The 22353-nt window shown below is 35.0% G+C and overlaps 1 protein-coding gene and 1 pseudogene across 4 annotated transcripts in view; one reads left to right on the top strand and one right to left on the bottom strand.

The window, feature by feature from the left end:
• Positions 1-8166: 8166 nt before the first annotated feature.
• On the top strand, positions 8167-8810 carry LOC101974850 (refilin-B pseudogene; annotated as a pseudogene).
• A 3487-nt stretch (positions 8811-12297) lies between these two features.
• Positions 12298-22353, bottom strand: part of Hace1 (HECT domain and ankyrin repeat containing E3 ubiquitin protein ligase 1) — an 82826-nt gene continuing 72770 nt past the window's right edge. For all 4 annotated transcript variants that reach the window (XM_078019556.1, XM_005330121.5, XM_021729714.3 and 1 more), the window contains 4 exons: positions 18988-19086; positions 18651-18721; positions 13850-13963; positions 12298-13310 (listed from right to left, as the gene is read on the bottom strand). In XM_078019556.1, coding sequence (XP_077875682.1) covers positions 13208-13310; positions 13850-13963; positions 18651-18721; positions 18988-19086 — 387 coding nt within the window. In that variant the 3' untranslated portion in view covers positions 12298-13207. The remainder of the gene's footprint in view (positions 13311-13849; positions 13964-18650; positions 18722-18987; positions 19087-22353) is intronic.

Here is a 22353-nt window from a genome sequence, read left to right as displayed (position 1 = left end):
TTATCTAGCTCTGATAGATAAGAACCTAAGAGAGAACCCAAGACCCAATGAAAACATGGGATCCTTAATTTCTAAAAATCTGAGTACTTTGCCTCTTGGTACACATGCCTCTTTCATATATAAGAATGATGGTCTCAGAAGCTATAAATGTTTAAAAGAGATAAAAAGATCTCTTTTAATTTAGAATTAAGATGGCCAGTATGTGCAATGTTGCAGATAAACAACACTAAAAGAAGTACATGTTACAATGAGGGTTCTGTGGTTTGAATGTGCCCCTTCCAGAAGTTCATATGTTGGAAATAATCCCCAAATCCATGTTAATGGTATCTGGAGATGGGACTTTTGGGAGGTTATTAGGATTAGATGAGGTCATAAGGGTGAGCCCCTCTGATAGCATTTATGGCATTAAAAGAAGGAGAAAGAATTATTTTAAAATAGCAAGTTTATTGAGTCTTGCCACATGACACCCTCCACTATGTTATGATAGAGAAAGTACTCACTAGATGTTGAGTAGATGTCAGAGCCAGGCTCATGAGTATCCCAGCCTCCAGAACCATGAGACAAACAAACTAGTCTTTATCAATTACCCAGTCTCAGGTATTTTATTACAGCCACAGAAAATAGATTTAGACAGAGGGACCTCAAATTTATCCCACCAGGGACACTTACTGATTCTTAGAAGCTTCTAACAATGTTACAAAACTTTTACTGCCTTTTAAAAGATTCTTTATAAAAGACAAATGGAAAGGTTAAGTAACTGATTAAGAAAAAATGAATCTGCTAAGCTTTTCAGAGTTATTAAGAGTTATTAAGAAAGAAAGCTAAAGTGCTGGTACTCTGGTGAGTTTGTTTTCTTTAGGAGCCAAGGCATAGAAAATACTTTCTCTGCCCTATTTGTTAACAGGTTCTGCCCTGAACTCAGTAATCTAGCTAAAAATACAGAAACTAAATTGCAAATACCACTCATGGTACTAAATCGGATTCCAAAATACAACTTTCTGGCATTTCGTTGGTTATTTTTGAAAAGCTTTTTAAAACAGTCACATCTATAAGGGAAAATCTCCATTTTTAAAGATGTCTCCCTCTCTGCACCAGGAAAAGGAGGAGGATTAAGTCACTGGAAACTCTTACAATGGAGCAGGCACTGACTTAAATTTATATAGCAAGCCTTTCCTTTGTTTAGGGTGTTTTTCTGGCCATCTTTTCTTTATTGGACCAATGTCCTTTTTGGTTTGGGAAAATTAAACTTTTAAGTCTGTTCTTTTGAAGTGTAAATTCCCTACATTGTTTTATCCAAGAGTCATTCCTTAGGAAATACAAATTTAAGTCTGCTAACTGCATAGGCTGTTTTAGTCAATTTTTTCACTGCTGCAACTAAAAGACCCAATCAGAGCAATTGTAGAGGAGAAAAAGTTTTTTTGGAGGCTCACAGTTTCAGAGATCTCATTCTATAGACAGCAGGCTCCATTTCTCTGGGCACAAGGAGAGGCAGAACATCATGGCAGAAGAGTATGACAGAGGGAGCAGCTCACATAATGGTCAGGCAGCAAAGAGAGAGAGAGAATCCACATTCCAGATACAAAATATTTACCCCAAATCCCAAAGTCACACCCCCAGTGACCCACTTCCTCCAGCCACACTCCACCTGCCTCAAGTTACCACTCAGTTAATCCCAGGGATTAATTCACTGATTAGGATAAGGCTATAACCCAATAATTTCTCCTTCTTGCATTATCTTACACATGAGCTTTTGAGGGACATCTCATATCCAAAGCATAACACTAATGAAATAGGTAACCAAGAGACTGACAGTTGAAAAGGGTGAGAAAAACTATTTGGAAACTGTTAAGTTAAAAATCAAATGAAAGGGCTGGGGTTGTGGCTCAGTGGCAAAGTGCCTGCCTTGCACATGTGAGGCACTGGGCTCAATCCTCAGCACCACATAAAAATAAATAAACAAAATAAAGATATTGTGTCTATGTACAACTAAAAAAAAACATAATGAAAGATGAAAGATCTATTTCTATGTTTATGTATGTCCATATGTTATGTTATGTATATGTGATATTTTTCTTTCTTGGATGATGTTGCCAAAATTTATAAAAAGCTCTATCAAATTGACTTGAAAAATAAGTGCTTATATACAGTTATTACCCCCTTCTCCATGGGGGATCCACTCCAACACACTCAATAAATGCCTGAAACCACAGAGTGTAAACCCTATATATTTCTTGAACACAAATGTTTGCTGCTAAACAGAGCAGGCATCTTTAGGGGCAAATGACTACACTTTTGGGGGGTGGGGATAGAAAGCTGCCATTCCTTTAAAAGACTTTTTGTGCATTTTTAATGTTGCCTGTTCTTTTTCTTTCAGCTAAAACTTTTTGGAGCCAGACATGGTGGCATCACCTGTAGTCACAGCACTGAGGAGGCTATGGAAGGAGGATCCTTTGAGTCCAGGAAACAGAAAACTATCTGGGCAACATAGCAAGACCCTATCTCAAATTAATTAATTAACTAACTTTAAAAACTCTTTGGGAAAAACTTAGGAATAAGGCAAGGTCACTGAGTCACTCTGACTCATTCTTTTAGGAGACTTTAGAGTAAACTTGGCTCATTTTGATACTGAATTGAGCATGCCCAAAATTCATCTTTTCATTTTGAAAATTGCTTTCTGACCTTAAACTATGCATGCTCAGAAATGTGGCCACTTACACATGTACTTTCCTATATGTATATATACAGGTTCCTCAATAAAACCTCCACCCCACACCTTCTTTGGTCAGCAAAAGCATTGCTTTGCAAATAACTCCAGTGCTTTCCTTACTTACAGCAAGTCATACAACCTCCACCCTTATCTTCTGGTTGTGCTGTTTGGCTTTGCAATCACCAAGATACAAATCTTTGTTCACATAGGCACTACAATAGTGTTAAGTGACTTATGCCTGGGTAACACATACAGCATGGATCCGCTGGACAAAGCAATGATTTACTGCCAGATGAGATGGAGCAGACTGGTGCAAGATTTCATCCTGCTACTTAGAACAATGCATAATTTAAAATCTATGAACTTTTTTTTTTTTTTTTTTTGGTGGTGCTTAGGATTGAACCCAGGGCTTTGGGCATTCGAGTTAAGCACTCTACCAATTGAGCCATATCCCCAGCCCTCCAAAACCTATGAACTTTTCCTGGAATTTTCCATTTGATAGTTTCGAACCAGGGTTGACTGCAAGGTAACTGAAATCACAGACAGAAGAACTGTAGATAAGGAGGACTATTGTATTATCCGATAAAAACACGAAATAACTCAAATATTTTTCAGGTTTATGTGACATGGCTAAATCTTTGGTAAATAAGACTAATGTTGCTGGCTTAATGAAAAAGGCTGTGATATCTGAGAAGAAAAAAGAAATTTAGCTTTAGACTTCTTGTTTTGATGATAGGCCTGACAAGTAGATGCTGTGAAAATGGTTAACAGGGAAATAAAAATTTGAGATGATGGATAGCTTTTTTCTAATGTCTCCTGGAATTTTCACCAGCAGTCTAAGCATAATTGTTAAGAATAAGTAAATTAAGGTGTTAGTGGGATAAAAGTTTAGAAATTAACTATTTAATAATAATTTTTTTATTTTTTTTTAGTTATTGATAGACCTTTATTTTATTCATTTACTTATACGTGGTGCTAAGAATCAAACCCAGTGCCTCATGCATATCAGGCAAGCACTCTACCACTGAGCCACAATCCCAGCCCCTAATAATTATGTTTCATATCTTTACCTAAAAAGTTTTTCAAATCTTCTAAAAGTAACTTATACCTTTAGAATTTTGTTAATTTAAGCTGAATGATGAATAGTCATTGACTAATCAGATCATTTCCAAGTAAGATAAAGTGCTGAAATATTAATTGCTGAACATAAAGATTATGTTATTTTTGGCTTCTTTAATTTTATTGAAAGACAAAATATAATTGGATCTGTTAGTAAATATGTCCTGTTCCACACTGAAAAAACTAGGACTGGAGACAGGCAGCTCAGTGGTAGAGCACTTACCTCCTATGTGTGGGGCCTGGAGTTCAAACCTCAGCCTTGAGGAAAAAAAAAAAAACCACAGTGTGTCTAAAAGGAAAAAAAAATGTTCTACATATTTCTAGAAATTATGAAATGTATTTTCATAAAATTCTGGTGTACAAAAGTTAAAAATCCTATTTTCTGAAGTTTCACTATAAGTTAAGGTTAGCAGAAATAAAAATTCTAATTAATACATGGGAATTTAAACAACCCCATATGTGAGGGAAGTAAAACATGTTTGGGGTAAGAGAATCTTAAATGAAAGATGTGTTTATGTTGACAGAGAATAATTTTTGTCCTACAGTAAAATGATTGCTGTTATAAAATGACAAAGAGGCAAGACAAATAACTGAAAGGACATAAAAAGATTTAGAAGGAAGAGTGATTTTGTGGTAGACACTTTATATGACCAAGATGGCCCCAACTGGAAGAGAATTGCTTGTGCTTTTCTAAAAAATTGAGCATTCAAATAAAAAGTATAATGATGCAAAACAAAAATTTGGTCCTGTCAAAATGTTTTCTTGGCTACTGATCTGCTCTTAATAGGAAAGGGTTTTTCTTTATACCTAAAGGAAAATGCCTTGGAAACAAAAGTTCTGTTTTATCAAGATGGTTTCCAGTGGTTCAGTTTGTCTTTATTAAGTCTCTGATTAAGTCTTTGATATTAAATCATTGAGAAAACTGAGTCTTCTGGATTATAGAGCTAAGGTTTTTTAATCTGTGTAATCTTCTATATTTGCCTTTAAACACTATTAATTTTCACCTTGGTTAAATGGATGACTATTGTTCACCATGACCTGTGTTCGTATTTTGGTCAAATGTCTTAAACTTTTGATATTTTTTATGAACTTCCCAGAATCAGATTCTAAATCAACACTTTTTCTTGACCTTAAATTAACTTTTGGATTTTCCAGTTCCCTGGAAAGCTGCAAAGGATATATACAAGGTGAGAACCTTAAAGAGAGAGAGAGAGAGAGAGAGAGAGAGAGAGAGAGAGATTCTAAACAAATTATATTTACCTGATATGCTAGATTATAGGGGAGCACTGACAAATAAGAAGTGCTAAACCTTCTTTAGATATACTTACATGATTTTATTAATATGCTTCAAAAAGTAGATGAATTTCATAGAAATCTCATATTTTTGTATAGTATTATTAGTCATAATTGTTAATTTTTAAATGTAAACAAAAGAAAAGGCTGATTTTCCTTGCTTTTTTTTTTTCATTATTAATGTAAAGAACTCTCATCAGACCTGGCCATTTTAAGTCTTGTCCAAAGTTAATTGCTCTATTCTGATATTTTTATGGAAGCTCTTTGCAAGAAACTGTAACCTAAATTGTTGAGTCTTCAAGGTGATTCATGGAAAGGACTCTGATGAGTATAGGTTTCTAGTAACTTTAAGATCATACTATTAGACTGGATAAGAATTTTCAGAACTCTTAATAAATAATGTTACTCGTTTATAAAATTGCTAACCCATGATGGAGATTTGGACCAACTTTTTCTTCTAATAGGCACAGTGTGTCTGGTTTAATTCCTTTCTTTGATCCACTTTGAGTTGAGTTCTGTGCATGGTGAGAGACAGGGTTTAATTTCATTTGGTTGTATATGGATTTCCAGTTTCCTCAGCACCATTTGTTGAAGAGGTTATCAATTCTCCAATGTATGTTTTTGCCACCTTTGTCTATTATAAGACAACTGTAATTATGTGGGTTAGTCTCTGTGTCCTCTATTCTGTACCACTGGTCTACCAGTCTATTTTGGTGCCAATACCATGCTGTTTTTGTTACTATTGCTCTGTATTATAGTGATGCTACCTGCTTCACTCTTCTTGCTAAGGATTGCTTTAGCTATTCTGGGTCTCTTATTTTTCCAGATGAATCTCATCCCCAACTTCCTTAGTAAGACTCCTATAGCACAAGAATTAAATCAAGAACAATAAATGGGATAGCACAAGAATTAACATCAAGAATCAATAAATGGGATGGATTCAAACTAAAAAGCTTCTTCTTGACAAAGAAACAATCAGTGAGATGAATAGAGAGTCTACATCTTGGGAGCAAATTTTTACTACTCACACATCACTAATCTTGAGGGTATAAAAGAACTCAGTAAGCTAAACACCAAAAAAAAACAAACAAAACAATCAATAAATGGACCAACAAACTGATCAGACACTTCCCAAAAGAGGATATATAATCAACAAATATATGAAAAAATGTTCAACATCTCTAGCAATTAGAGAAATGCAAATCAAAACTACTCTAAGATTTCATCTCACTCCAGTCAGAATGGCAGTTATTAACACAAACAATAATAAGTGTTGGTGAAAATGTGGGAGAAAAGGAACACATATATTGCTGGTGGGACTGCAAATTGGTGCAGCCAATATGGAAAGCAGTATGGAGATTTCTCGGAAAACTAGGAATGGAACCACCATTTGACCCAGCTATCCCTCTTCTCCGTCTATACCCAAAGGACTACATATGAGCATACTAGCATACTACAGGGACACAGCCACATCAATGTTTATAGCAGCACAATTCACCATAGCTAAACTTTGGAACCAACCTAGATGCCCTTCAATAGATGAATGGATAAAAAAAAAATGTGGCATATATACACAATGGAATAAATAATACAAGAGAATAAAATCATGGCATTTGCAGGTAAATGGATGGAGTCAGAGAATATAATGCTAAGTGAAGTTAGCCAAACCCCAAAAACCAAATGCCGAATGTTTTCTCTGATATAAGTGGACTGATTCATAGTGGGGTTGGGAAGGGAAGCATGAGAGGATTAGATGAACTCTAGGGAGGGGTCATGGAGCTAAAAAAAGATGGTGGAATGAGATGGATTTCATTACCCTAAGCACATGTATGAAGACATGAATGGTGTGAATATATTTTATATACAACCAGAGATATAAAAAATTGTGCTCTATATGTGTAATATAAAATGTAATGCATTCTGCTATTATGTATAACAAATTAGAATAAAAAATTGCTAACCCAATATCAAGCAGAACAAGAATTAATTAAATACTAAGGAAATACTGAGGCAGATTTTCATGCTGGGTCAGGCAGTACTAAAATTGTGAAGATATGCAATTGGAATGATATCTGATTGATCCAAGTCAAATTACCCATGACAATTTGTTTAATAAATAGTGCTATACCTGAATTGAACAAATAAAATTGGTACAAGTTATAAATCTAGTACCAAGCCAAGGCTCATGAGTGCCTGGACAGCCACCAGTCTGAGTCTCTAAAATTTCCAGTACTAAAAGCTCTTCACTTTATGACTCCTCATGGAAAGATAAATGATCCAAATTATGAGAAAATATTGGTATGGTGACTGTTCTAAAATTGCTAAAAAGGTTTATGACCAATGTTCCATTTATGTAACCCACAACCCTGAGCAGACAAAACATTAAGTATGTTTCTATTACCTAATGGGCCATTTGAAAATTTACAGGGGACTTCATTCGACTGGCAGTTTCAGTGCATGTTTTCTGGTTGTATAGAAACTTACTCATGCAGGAAACCTGGTGCTGTAACAGGTAACTAAAAGGTTATTCAGAAATGTGTTTCTCTTGTGGGGAATTATTGGAGACATCAGCAACAGGGGTGTATCCATTTCACTGGATAAACTGTAAAACAGTAAGTAAAATATTACAATAGCCCTAGGCAAAGCTAACTGAATCAACTGAATTGCCTTGGCCAAAGGTATTATAGGTTGACCCCACTGTGGAAAACAAAAGTCCATCCCTTTATGAAACAGGCACTGGGAAGCCTATGCCCAAGATAACAGGATCTCCTCTTTCCCCACTCTCCTAAACTCCTATGAATAAATGATGCCAGGCTTTAATGCATGATGCCCAGGGGCATTTTAACCAGGTAAAGGAAGCTTTTTGTGAGTCAACAATGGAGGACAATCAAATCCTTCATGATCTGTAACCTAGATACTTCGGGGCAAGACCCCAACGACGCGGGGCAGCCGGGCACCGAGGGCCGACCTGAGGGCAGCGCCTCGGGCCGCGTGTGCGCCCCTCTAGTCCCTCTCATCCGCGGCCCCCACGCCGTGTACTACCGAGCCCGCCACGCACACAGCCATGGTGGGTCGGCTGAGCCTGCAGGATGTGCCCGAGCTCGTGGACACGAAGAAGAAGGGCGACGGCGTCCTAGACAGCCCGGATTCGGGGCTGGCCCTCAGCCCCAGCCACTGGGGGCTGGCGGCGGCCGGGGATGGCGCTGGCGGCGGGGAGCGCGCGCCGGCCCCCGGAATGCAGGAGCCCGATGCGGTGGTGACCCCAGCGGCCCCGAACCCAGCCTCTCTCCCCAACACCCTGGCTGTAAGCTGCTCACCAAAGCTGTGCCCCCTGTCCTTTGGCGAAGGTGTGGAGTTTGACCCCTTACCATCAATAGAAGTAAGGTACACTTCCTCAATCAAGTATGACTCGGAGCGACACTTCATTGATGATGTGCAGCTGCCCCTGGGCCTGGCAGTGGCCTCCTGCAGCCAGTCACCTGCATCCCCAATGGCACAGGGCGCAACTACAAGGCTGAGGTGCGCTTTGAGCACCGCCCCAAGCCCACACGCTTCCTAAGCACCATCATTGTCTACCCGAAGTACCCCAAGACCATCTACACCACCACCCTGGATTACAACTGCCACAAGATGCGTGGAGCTTGAGCCCACAGAGTTCCTGGGCAGCGATTGCCTCTCGAATGAATGCTGACTCAGAAGGAGGGCTTGGGGTTGAGCCAGCTTCTCAGCTGACTTGGTCCCCAGACCACCCTGGGCAAGTTTTGGGCGACATTGCCCTTGCTTATCATTCTAGCTCCAGAGTCGGGCCTGGGGATACCTCTAAGCCCAGCCTGGGGAAAAAGTCACTGCATCTTGCAATTATTGAGATATTCGGTTTTGTTTTTTAATTTTCAAATTATCTTTAAAAGGAATATATTTCCTGGTTTGCTGCTTTAAAAGGAGTATATTTCCAGACTTTCCCGAAAGTCTCGATTTGATGAGAAAATAAGAGCAAAAAAACAATGGCAACCCTTTGAACCAGGGAGGGCGGAGGACGGCTCTTGCTCCACTGTCAAGTGTGTCTGAAAAAAAAAAGCTTGGAAAAGTCCCTGGGACAGAAAAAGTGAGCTTTAAGACCTTCCAGCCACAGGTGCCTTCCCAGCAGGGAAAAGTGTAGCTGTTTCAATAGATTGTGATGCCCATATGTGTTCAATCTGGGGAGAGCTGAGTTTCATTCCATTCTTTATTTCCACTTCCAATTTTATTTCCTGTTAACCAAAACTTTTGGAATTCTCTTGATCATATATATATATATATATATATAAAATATGGAAAACCCCCAAACCAAAATAAGAGATGCCTCAAAAAAAAAAAAAATCCACTTCACTGCATTCTCTCCTTTCAGAAGGTCAGGTGAAAAGAGGGCCCAGTTTGGGGGCAGTGGCTTCCGTCTGTTCCCTGCAGGTGGGTTGCAGGCACAGGCATTGGTAACATCCTTGCACACTTGGCATCTGGTTCACATCTTGTGTAACTCTCCTGACAGGTAATGTGGGATTTCAAAACTACTTTCCCATTTTTTCATAAAGGAAAATATAGCAGAGGGCACTTCTGAGAGAGATGGCATTTTAAAAGAATGCTTTGGAAAACATTTTGGGGACTCCAGGAGGGAGGTTTCCACTCAGGACTGACACGCCTAAGACCCACTGCCACCAGGAAGAAACAGATGTAGATGTTTCTAGTGATCCAGTTCATCATGACTATCTTGATGGATCCAAGCTTAGGATTTTGGTGGTGTCAAAATTGCAGAGAAATTGAGTCTAATGCAAAAAACGAGGAATCTTGCTTAACATCCTCTGAGGTTATGCTTTGGTGAATTTAGTGTAAGGAATCACGTCACAACTCAGACTTTACTGCCCGGCTACTATAGCCAAAGTGGACATTTCTTTCCTGCCACTACATAAAGGGAAGTGACCACCATGGGATTAAGAGTGAACTGAAGATGTTCCCAAAGCAACCTCAAGAGCTCAGCAGAGCTGCTGCAGCAGGGATGGTGCTGGGTGGGGCAGAGGTGGCACCAGGCTGCCCTTCCTCACCGGACTCTCACCACCACCCCACCACACCCAGCTCCAACCCGATTCTCCTGCCAGTCTCTGCAGGGCTGGAGTGTAGAAAGTGGCAGATACCGCACGCAATACTGAAAAAAACCAAACCATACATATTTCCTTTGAATACATCCAAATTATGTCAGGTGCCCCAGGATTACAGCGCTCTGTAAGCTCTGCCTCCTGCTGTATCTCCAGGTTTTTATGGATGGCATTCTTGTGTCCTAAAAGCAGAATTGAGAGCTCTCTGGGAACCCTGGAGCCCTGATTTTTGTTATGATGAAAGCAGGAGCCATGATAATTGCTCTCATTTAAAGGACAAATTTAGAGCCATTGTTGAGGCTCATAAACATAAGCCTCTCTACTAAGGGAAGGTTCCCACTGGGGTTCCTAGAGGGCTCACTCTTGGCACTTGTGGGATACCAGTAGTATTAAACCTGAAACTAATTCAATTGGGAGAAAATCTTGCATTTTGTGGCCAACCAGACATTCCCAGAGGTGTAGATAAATCAAGTCACCCACCAAAAACCAGTGGGGCTGGAACATGCTTTTTTTTTTTTTTTAGTTGTATAGACACAATACCTTTATTTCACTTATTTATTTTTATGTGGTGCTGAGGCTCAAACTCAGGGTCTCACATGTGCGAGGCGAGCACTCTACTGCTAAGCCACAACCCCAGCCCATGGAACACACCTTTTATCCCAGACATTCAGAAGACTGAGGGAGAATGATCCCGAATTGGAGAAAGCCTGGGCAATTTAGCAAGGCTCCATCTCAAAAAAATAAAAATTTTTAAAAAATCTTTAAAAGTCACCCTTCAAAAATTATATGATAACATGTGTTCTAAAATACTTAATTGGGCTAGGGACATTAACTCAGATATAGAATGAAGGCTTAGCACACACAAGACCCTCAGTTCAATCGCCACTACTAATTGCAATGATAGGCTAACAATACAATTGGATACTTCATTAAACCAGACCATTCTATACCAAACTATGGTATTCACCAACAACATAGGCCGAATACAACACTATACATCAACTGGACTTAAATACTGTTAAACTATATTTACACTGCCTGAAGTTTGATTAATTTTGATTATTTCAGTTTATAGAAGCTCTTGTTCAGGAGTACACTTCAATCTTTTGGGATTATTTTCCTGGAAGTCATCATAAAATCCCCCGGTGCACCTTATCTCCACTCAAACCTTGAGTGTTGAATGATCTCACTTCAACTAGACCAGCAAGAACATAAAGAATTATGCAAGTGAAGTGACACTTTCACATGTGAATTCCATATTGAGACCAACTAAGTCTATTTATAATGGTGGCAGAGAATGGTGCAAAAGTCCAAAGTTTTAGTCAATCTCTCAAAATTGGGAGGACAACCAAAAGGGAGAAATCATTAAACTTAATTTGGCCTGATGAAGTCTCTTATTTGGACCTTTATATAACAAACTGAAAACATCATTTAGGAGTATATTCTCATAACAAATAGCTAAGTTTCAGCCAATACAGCAGACAGGCTTCAGTCAATCTGTAAGCAGTCAAATGTTTTAACCACGTTCAAACAGGCCAATGCTGAGCTGTAACCAATAGGGCTATCTCTGTACCTCATTTCCATTTTCTATCCATTAATGCTTTTCAACTACACAGCAGACTGTAGTTCTCTGAACTCATCCTGGTGCTGAGAACTGTTAAATTCTAGAATCACAAACAAAAACCAATTAAGACTTTCAAAACTAGATTAGTTTTTAAAGAATTCCTAATATTTCATGTAATTTCTTGAGATTATTTTCTTAATATTAAAAAAGTAACAAAACAGAGCCCTAGATAATAAAGAAAATTTTTTATATTGTTTGGGTCATGTTTTTGTTACTTTCAGTGTATAAATCTCTTGGTTAAATGTCACTGAACAAATACACTGGCTGCTCATCAAAAACACCACTGGATATTTTTAGTTGCCAGAAGCAAGGTGCTCCATCAGTATACAACGTTGGAACATGCCTGCCTCCTGTTAAATGCATGTCCTTATCCTGTGTGGCTTTTCCAAAATAAATAAATAAACAAACAAATTGACTGGATCATCCAAAAATTCAAAAACCCAATGTTCTGTATTTAGGCATTTCATTTGAGCAAAAGTTTACAAAAAGCAAACTTAAGAAATAAAACATTACATACTTAAATTGTAACCTACAGAACAGATTACTTCTTCAAATATGTCATCAGAGTTTACAGACAAATGTAAAGAAATACAGTAAAATACTATATTTTAATTTTACCTTCATTACAAATTAAAATAAGGCATAAGAAAAACTTCAAAGCCACAATATTGTACATGTGAAAACTGACCATGGAAAAATGCAAATAATTCATAATATAGTCTAAGCTCTAATATATAAATCAGATTTAATTTCATCAGCTGTTTGTTATTAATCAGCCTAAATTTTATATTATATATTAAAATACTAAAAAGCTAAAAAAACATCATTGCAATATAGATACAACGTGGGAAAATACATATTTGTAACTTTATACACAATCTAAATTAATCCATTCTATACAATAGTTTTCCAAAATATAAATGGCACTTTACATGCAATAGAACATACCAGTTGGATGTCCTCATATAATTTAATATATAGGAAAATAAGAGAAAATACCCTTTTAACAGTACAGTTACATAGCACATGTGGAATGTAGAATAAGATTTTGCCTTAACAAAATCTTAAATCAGATTAAAGAAATAGGGAAAAAAAAGTTTCTACTTTCAATTAACATTTTTAAAATGAAGTCTACTGTGATTTTTATATTCTCAAACTGTATCACAGAGAAAACATAAATGGGAAAACAGAAAGAAAACAGAAAACTTGATCCTTTATAAATTTTAAGCATCAGCCCTGCCTATGGGTTGCATTTAGGCTGCTTCTCTGTTGACAGTTTTCTAAATTGATTCTACCACTCTGAATTGTGCATCAGTAGTCAGATGGGTCTTCTGGACTCCATTATGCCATTGTGTAACCATAGCTGCCACAATGTAGTGCCACAAGAAGTCTGTCCTTGAGTATTTCTTTACTTGGATATTCAGGTAACTTGAGCATGTTGATGCTTTAAAATAAAAATATACTACCATTAAACAGAGAATCCATGAAAATTCTCATTGTTTTATCTAGCAGTGAAAATACTACTCATAATTAACATAAAACCACTCTAAAATTTGCATTCAAATTGGAAAACCCTGAAGTAGTATTTAAAAAGAAAAAAAAACTGCTGCACTGCAGTTTCTTTCAGCATGAAAATGTAGTAGAAGAAAATAAATTCCTTTTAGGGTAAAATAAACAAGGGTGGGCAATTTATAAGGGTAGTAATTCAAGTGATAGTAATTCAGTGATACTTTTGACAACAGAATTTTAGTGATACTTGAACCATATTCAATTAAACATTAGGTAGTTAGGGTTTCTCAAAATATTTTCCCAACCAAAAAAAGGAAGGCAACAAAAGCTATGTAATGACTTATATATATATGATTCCAAAATTCTGAACAGAGATCATAGTTGAGATTTTCCTTTCAATATATAACAGTTAGACCTCTGATCATTTAAAATTAACCAAAACAATGCACAACGCATTTAAACAAACTAACTTACCATGTGCTTGAAGTTGGTAAAAGATTTGGGGTATATGGCACAGCAGCAATTGTAAAGTTTTGCAATCCACTTCCACCCATGATATTAGCAAACCCACCATGCGGGACCCTGGAACTAAGAGTTTGTATCATAAGTTCTTATCATGAAAGAAAACATTTTGTCCAACAGATATGTTTCAAGCTCTAAGTTAGAGTAAGAATATATTCAACTCTAGAACAATGACAAGATAGCATGTTGAAAGAAATAATAATAAATAAATAAGTAAATAAATAAATAAGAGATGCTCTTAGTCTACAAAATTCCCAACTCATTCTTGCATTTGTGGCCAGTTACCCTTCCAAATTTCTATCAACTATATACTATACTTAAAAATGGTCACAGCACATACATCTACTATTTAATTTAGCAAGGTGCATTTGTAGTTTGCTTTCTTGTGCCTCCCTACTAAACTGGGACTGATTTGATGGCTCAAACATGTCATATTTATATCTGTATCAATGGAGTTAGCAAAATGCCTGGCATCTGGGCTGGGTCTGGGGTTCAGCAGTAGTGTACTTGCCTGGCATGTGTGAAGCATTGGGTCCGATTCTCAGCACCACATATAAACAAATAAAATAAAGGTCTATCAACAACTAAAAAAATATTTTTTTAAAATGCCTGGCACCTAGTAGACATTAAATATTTGCTACATAAATAAATGTTTGATTGATTAATTTAAGCAACAAAGGCTCTTACATGTTGCAATCCAAATGGTTTACCTCTTTGTGAAAAATATCTAGATCTAAAGTGTTTTCTGTTGTTCTATTTTTCATAGTAGAAAATTCTTTACATTTCTCTTTCTAGATAAACAGAATACCAAATGTATTTTTTAAAATTATTTTTTAGATGTTGATGAACCTTTATTTTATTCATTTATTTATATGTGGTGCTGAGAATTGAATCCAGTGCCTCAGACATGCTAGGCAAGCACTCTACCACTGAGTCACAACCCCAGACCCACCAAATATATTTTTAAGATGTCATCTAATATGGGGCTGGGGTTGCAGCTCAATTGGTAGAGCATTTGCCTTGCATGTATAAGGCACTGGGTTTGATCCTCAGTACTACATTTAAAAAAAAAGTAAATAAAATAAAGGTATTGTGTTTAAAAAAAAAAGTCATCTAACAGAATGAGGCCACAGGAAAGCTAAAAGTTAATGCATAACACAAATTACTAGAAATTTTAATATTGGGTAAATGGCTATAGAGGATTTAATTATAAGCTCTCAATTCTTACATATTTGAAAATAAATTAATATTTAAAATTAGTCTGTGTATATATCATGATTAAACAAACTGATCCTAGAAAAAACTTGGTTGCTTTTAAAATAAGATGCTGTGAGCTAGAGATATAGCTCAGTGGTAAAGTACTTGCCTAGCAGGCATGAGATCTCAGATTCAATCCCCAGAATCGCAAGCAATAAATAAATAAATAGATAGATAGATAGATAGATAGATAAATAAATAAATAAATAAATAAATAAATAAGAGATGCTTAATAAGATGCTTTTGGATAATTAGAATTATGACAAGGAAGCATTTAAATAGGTAATACATGACTAGAATTTGAAATATTTTTAACACAATTCATAGTATAAAGCATAATTCAGTCCACTTAAAAAAATGCTGAAACTCAAAATAGCCAAAACAATCTTGAAAAACAACAAAGGTGGAGGCTTACACGTCCTGATTTCAAACTTATAAGTATAGTAATTAAAACAGTGCATGGTGGCATAAAGACAGACATACAGACCAATGTAGTAGAATAGATAGCCCTGAACTAATCTCTTGCATTGATGGCCAAATCATTTTCAACAAAAATGCCAAGAACACTCAATGGGTAAAGAGCAATCTATTCAACGAAATACACTAGGAAAACTAGATTTAAGGAAAAAAAAAAAAATTTGGACCCCTGCCTTAAACCATATACAAAAATTAACCTAAAATGCACCAAAGACCTAAACACAAGAGCTACAACTGTGAAATCCTAGAAGAAAATATAGAAAATAGCTTCAGGACACTGGATTTGGCAATGATTTCATGGGTACGACACCAAAAGCACAGGCAACACAATAAAAAACAGATAAGCTGTACTTTATCAAAATTTTAAATTTTGTTCATTGAAGGACACTGTCAATACAATTAAAAGATCATCTACAGAATAGGAAAAATATTTAGAAATCTAAACTCTGATAAGGGACTGATTTTCACAATATATTTTTTAAAACACCTACAATACAAAACAGCATGATTTAAAAAAAAAAAATCAGCAAAGGATGGCACATTTTTTCAAAGATACACAAATGACCAATAAACACAGGAAAAGATGCTCAACATCACTAATCTCCAGGTAAATGCAAATCAAAAACCACAATAAAATATCACTTTACACTCATTAAGACAATTATTAACACGAAAAGGATGGATGGATGGATGGATGGATGGATGGATGGATGGATGGGAGGGAGGGAGGGAGGGAGGGATGAATGGAGAGAGAAGGGAGGAAGAAAACAAAGGAGCCAGTGAGCCAGCCTGAGTAATCCCAGCTACTTCAGAGGATGAGGGAGTAGGACAGAAAGTTCAAGGCCAGCCTGGGCAATTTAGGGGAACTGTCTCAAAATTTTTAAAAAGAAATAAGGGTATAAACACAGAAGTAAAGCACTTGTTTAGCATGTATAAAGCCCTGGGTTCATTCCCAAAGGGGAAGAAAATGAGTTTTTAAATATGACTATGGAATAATGGCAAAAATAAAAGGCAATTCATACCACACAAAATGTTATATATGATAAGAAATTATAGCAAAATAAAAATGATCATACATTGTGTTGACTAAAAAAAAAATAGGTACTAAATCTCCTCATTCCAAATGTTAATAATGATACCTCCTTGAAAGGTAAATGAATCATATGTATCAATGTTATAAAAATTAACATCTTGCTTTTTTTTTTTCCTTCAGGTGCTAGGAATTGAACCCAAGACCTTGCACATGCTAAGGCAATCACTCTTACCCCTGAGCTATACCCCTTACCCCAAATACTCTTATATCCAAATATTTTCCTCCTAAGAACGTATCCAATATAAATAATCAGAGTGGCCCATGAGGATATAAGCATTAGAATTCCTTATTTGTACAGCATTATTTATAAATAGGGAATTTTAGAAATAAAGGATAAGAGAAATTAAGGGAGTTTAATAAAGAGAAGAGGTAGTCATTTGAGAAATTATATAATCTATAAACAGAACAATTTTTAATAATCTACTCCTAAATTCAAAAAAATATAAATAAGAACAGTGGAATATTATATATATGGAAATAATTCTAGAAGAATAACCAAAATGTTAATAATGGTAATCGTTAGGGATTAAGATGGGAGGGGAATCTTTTTTATCTGAATTTTTTAACCTTTCTACATAGAAAATATAATTAATGTTTAATTCTTTTTATTAAATCACTCAAATCTCTTGAGTATCTTTTGGTACTCAGACACCAAATAAACCTGAAAACAAAGTTTTTTTCATACATTTAGCCTACAATCTGTTAAGTCATGTTTCATTTACTAATTAAAATTAGATTTATAGTATGACTCAACTATTTTTCTATTTATATAGTTAAAAGACTAGGAAAATAAAGCAAAATATTATTTGTAGTTATCTCTAAATAGTGAGATTACTTAACAATTTTCTTTTTGTCTCCATTTTTAAAATTTTCTATACTGGTTATATGCTACTTTTAAAACAAGAAAATAATGGATTTTACAAAATTATATATGCTTTATATAGATACACATTGATGGTTGTTTTTTTAAATGTGCAGAAAAAGAGATATGTAACATCAAATTGTTTATAGTAGTTACTGCTGGTGAAGTAATTTTCTGTTTCCTAACTTTCAGAAGATCTACACATTTACTCATGCAAAAACTGAACTATGTTTTCACCAATAGAAGAAAACAATATATTCACGAATGATGTGAATATACTTTGTATACAACCAGAGATATGAAAAATTGTGCTCTATACATGTAATATGAATTGTATTGCATTCTGCTGTCATATATAACAAACTAGAATACAAAATTTTTTAAAAAACTGAAAATCCATTTATCCGATATTAAAGACATTTTATTTTCTAATGTCATTATTATATTTAATTTACCCTATAAGTGAACTCTTCAAAGAATATTTAATCACAAATTATTTTTTAGACCATGAATCTTAACATTGCAAAGTTTTGATAAGAATTTTCTTATTTGATAAAATTGCTATGCATATATAAATTTTTCAAAATTGCTATGCATATATAAAATGTGCTTTGTGTGTCAATGTGTATATTTATGATTTATCCAGGGCAAACTGAATATCCTTTGTACTAAACACAAGTCAGTAACATAAAGATTATAAATTTGGCTACTGTAAAATGAAAAGACTACCAAATTATAAAATATACTTCAAAGATAAACAAATTATTCAGATGTAATAAGATTATTTAAGTATAATAAGTTATTGTTTAAAAGTCCTAGTTGGAACTGTCTTTTCAATGTGTTAAACATTTATCAAGTACTACTATAAATGTTTTATCTTTAGTACCACATAAATCTTTATTTAATACCTAAAATAGTAAAAAGAGGTAAGATACCAATAAGTTTTTTTTTTCTCTATGGTTATTTTCTATGGTTATTTTTATTTTTCTCTATGGTTATTTTCTAAGCCATTAGAAATAAAATACATTAAACTCTCTCTATGTCATCATAAAAACACTTCTTACCTGCCAGTAACAAACTGCAATAGAAGAACTCTCTCCTCTTGAGTAATGTCTTCTACAACTTCCCAGAACCACTAACAACAAAAATTCATATTTTAGAACAAATATAGACTCAATACCAAAGAAATACGCAATATTCATAAAGCATAGTTTATTCTATGAAACTCATTTATCAATAATGATTTCACACAAAGCTTTTATATGCAATATTCCCACAAGAAAAATTTATGGGGAAACTTTACTTTGTTAATTAATGTAGGTTATCATCCAATAGTGCTGAAAAGCTTACAAAATTAAATGGCAAATTTAACTTCATTTTAAGCTCTAGAGAGATTTTTACCTGAATAACTGGATCTTCTCTTTCATAGCCACTTGTGTATTCTGTATTTTTTATCCAATCACTCACATCAATTTCTGGCATGCCAGAAAGCAGTAGCTCCTTTGGGGGAGAAGGAAAATATTTCATTAATCTTCTTTGGGAAATAAAAAGGTTATTACATTTAAATAGTAAATTTGCCTTCATTAGAAACTAATCCCATATAAAACTGATTTATTTTTGTGACAGTTTCTGCATGCCATCCATTACAAGCACTACATGGGAAAGAATCCCTGTACTGATAATTTCAAATATTATGACATATGTTATCACTTTAGTACAATTAAAATATAAAAAGAAAATGCTTATAAGTTTATACATAAACATACACAACAACAGTTTATATATGCAACAATTTTATGAATATTACCTTTGATTTACTTTATTTTTATTTCATGATTTTTTTGCAAATATGTTAAATTCTATTAGAAGACCATATTCTCACATGAAAGTGACAAAGTTCTGAAATAAATATAAGATTAAACAAAGAAAGCTCTTCAAAAAATCCTTATCACTAGGAAAAATGGGTAATATAATAAAAAGTAATTGTTTACAAAAAAAGAATTATTCCAGAATAGAGTCTTTTAAGAACTCTATTCTGGAATATTCATATCAAAAGTCAACTTTCCCCAAGACAATAAAAAAATAAAACTTTCCTTTTTTTTTTTTTTTTGTGGGGCAGGGGAGCAGTGCTGGGGATGGAACGCAGGGCTTTACACACGTTAGGCAAGTGCTCTACCACTAAGCTATATCCCTAGGCCTTCTAATCACTCTTGATAGGCTTCTTATTTTCAGGAAGATCATCAAGTAGACACATACATAAAATCTCAATTATATAACTAAAAAGGAAATTAAGAATGGCAGAGTATTTACAATTAGGTTTTCCAAGGGAAAGGAGAACATGAGCTTGTATGTATGTATCTCTCAGCATGGTCATTTCACTGTGGATATGCTCATACAGTGAGGTTAGGCAATGATTGTGTATATGTGCTTACACATTAAGCAAAACTGTATGTTTGCTGTAACAGGGACTAGACACAATGTAGTTCAAAGCTATGTCTCCCACAGCAACTATTAACATATAGAATGTACTCTGAACAAAATTAATGTAAGCCAATGTCTGAGAACTCCTGGGGATTTTGAATTCTATTCAGTGGGTCTGCAAGGTTCTCCCTTTTCTAAGTTATGTGTGAAGTTGGAGTGTCTTCATATACTTCAAGCAAGATAGCACAACTCATTATATGCAGAAGTAGATAGGAGAATCCAGTAGTCTTCTACTAAAGCAGACATCACAAAATTGCAAAAACCTGCTAAAACATGCTACTCCTCCCCTATTTTTGTCTTGTTCCTGGGAAATGTAGGTTTTTGTAAACGTTGTTTATGTTAATATGTAGTGAATGGTCATATAAATTAATAAACTAAAAGTCTGTTTGAATTTCAAATATCATAAATATTCATTGATATAACCCACATAAACAAAAACTCGTTTGTTATAAGGGATCCAAAGATCAAGTTTTAGAACGCCAGTATATAATGTATTATTCCTCCTTGCCACAGTATTATTAAATACTCTTACTAGATAAAAATGTTTCGATCTCCATTTACCACCCCCAAACATATTCTCCACCTTCCTCTGTACTACAGACTGGCTCCCTTGCTACTGGCTTCAGATTGAATTTCACTACTGGGAAACACAGGGAAGAGTCTGCTCCCTCCCTGCTCAGAACCATATCTTTGCAATAAGCCTGTCTCCTAAGCCACAGCTACACATTCTAGGCAATTCAGACTCTTCACACTAATTCTTCCACTTGTATCTCCAGTCCTAGTTATGATTAAGGTGTTTCACTGTTGCCAGTCTCTGGATGCCTCACCACAACTTCTTCATTCCTTATAAACACCTCTGTAATAATCCCTTTATAAAATTTCTTTGAGCCATATGAGGAAATTCAAGGGAGGACCTTGAGATAGATCTGCCAAAAGGAAGTAGGGATGAATTTTACATGTCTCTTAAAATTCACAAGTTTAAAGATAAGTTTTTAATAATATTAAGTGTGCTTTTATTGTTAATAATTATGAATAAAAACGACGGGCACTATAGTCTCTCAAGAAATTTAAAGCATTTTATAATTATCATATTCCAATTTTTGTGAAGAGGAAAAATCTTTTATTTTCCTATTAAACAACCAGACAAAAAAAGTTATTAAATTGACCAAGATCATATAGATAAATAGAAATTTCACATTAAAAAGCACATAACAAAATTATTAAGTCCCAATGAATAATTTACCCATTTAAAAAATATTAACATGAGAACTAAATTTTTTAAATATAACAAAAGAAATGTCTATTGAAACTGGATATAATGTATATCACCAATACTAGCAGAATGTGAGTCATGCAAATGTTCATAGCTATAACCGTACTTAGTATTCACATTACTCAATGTTATTTTTTTATTCTAGTACCATCATGAGTAAAGTCTTGAGCACCAGAGAAAGGAAGGACAGTTTCTCAGACATTAGGTAGGAACCCCTCAATTACAACAGTATTAGAATGGATTAATGACAACACTGTTGGCAACATTTTCTTTTTCTTTCTTTCTTTATTTTTGATACTAGGAATTGAACTACTGGGCTGCTTCCCCAGCCCTTTTTATTTAAGCTTTAAATTGTATAAATCAGAGCCATGACTACAATGTTGCTAAACTAAAATTTGAATCAACTCAATTAAAGCCTGAGTCAAAGACAAACTAAGAAACCTGATTCAATACTAAAAATTGTGGTATATATGTATATTAAAAATTGTAATGCAAAAAAAAGTACATGTATAAAGGCATAAATTGGTATGAACATACTTTATATACAGGGATATGAAAAATTATGCCTATATATGTAATAAGAATTTTAATGCTTTCCACTGCTGTTGTGTAAATTTTAAAGAATAAAAAACTCCATCCCCTGGACTCACAAAAAAAAAAAAAAAAAGAAACCTGACTCAAGTACTACAATCAAAAACACCCAGTAGCAGACCTAAATGTGAAAGAATAAAAACTTTTAAAACACAAAAAAGTATCTTTATGACCTGAAATAAGAAAGTTCCTTAAACAAGACATAAAAAGGTTCACCATTAAGGACTGTAAATTGGTGCAACCACTGTGGAAAGCAATATGGAGACTCCTCAAAAAACTGGAAATGGCACAGTGGCGCACGCCTATAATCCCAGCAGCTCGGGAGGCTGAGGCAGGAGGATTTAAGTTCAAAGCCAGCCTCAGCAACTCGAGGAGCTAAGCAACTTAGTGAGATCCTGTCTCTAAATAAAATACAAAATAGA

Source organism: Ictidomys tridecemlineatus, chromosome 8, assembly GCF_052094955.1.
Source record: "Ictidomys tridecemlineatus isolate mIctTri1 chromosome 8, mIctTri1.hap1, whole genome shotgun sequence".
NCBI lineage: Eukaryota > Metazoa > Chordata > Mammalia > Rodentia > Sciuridae > Ictidomys > Ictidomys tridecemlineatus.
Note: the sequence above shows the minus strand (reverse complement) of the source record. Positions and strands in the feature narration are given on the sequence as shown.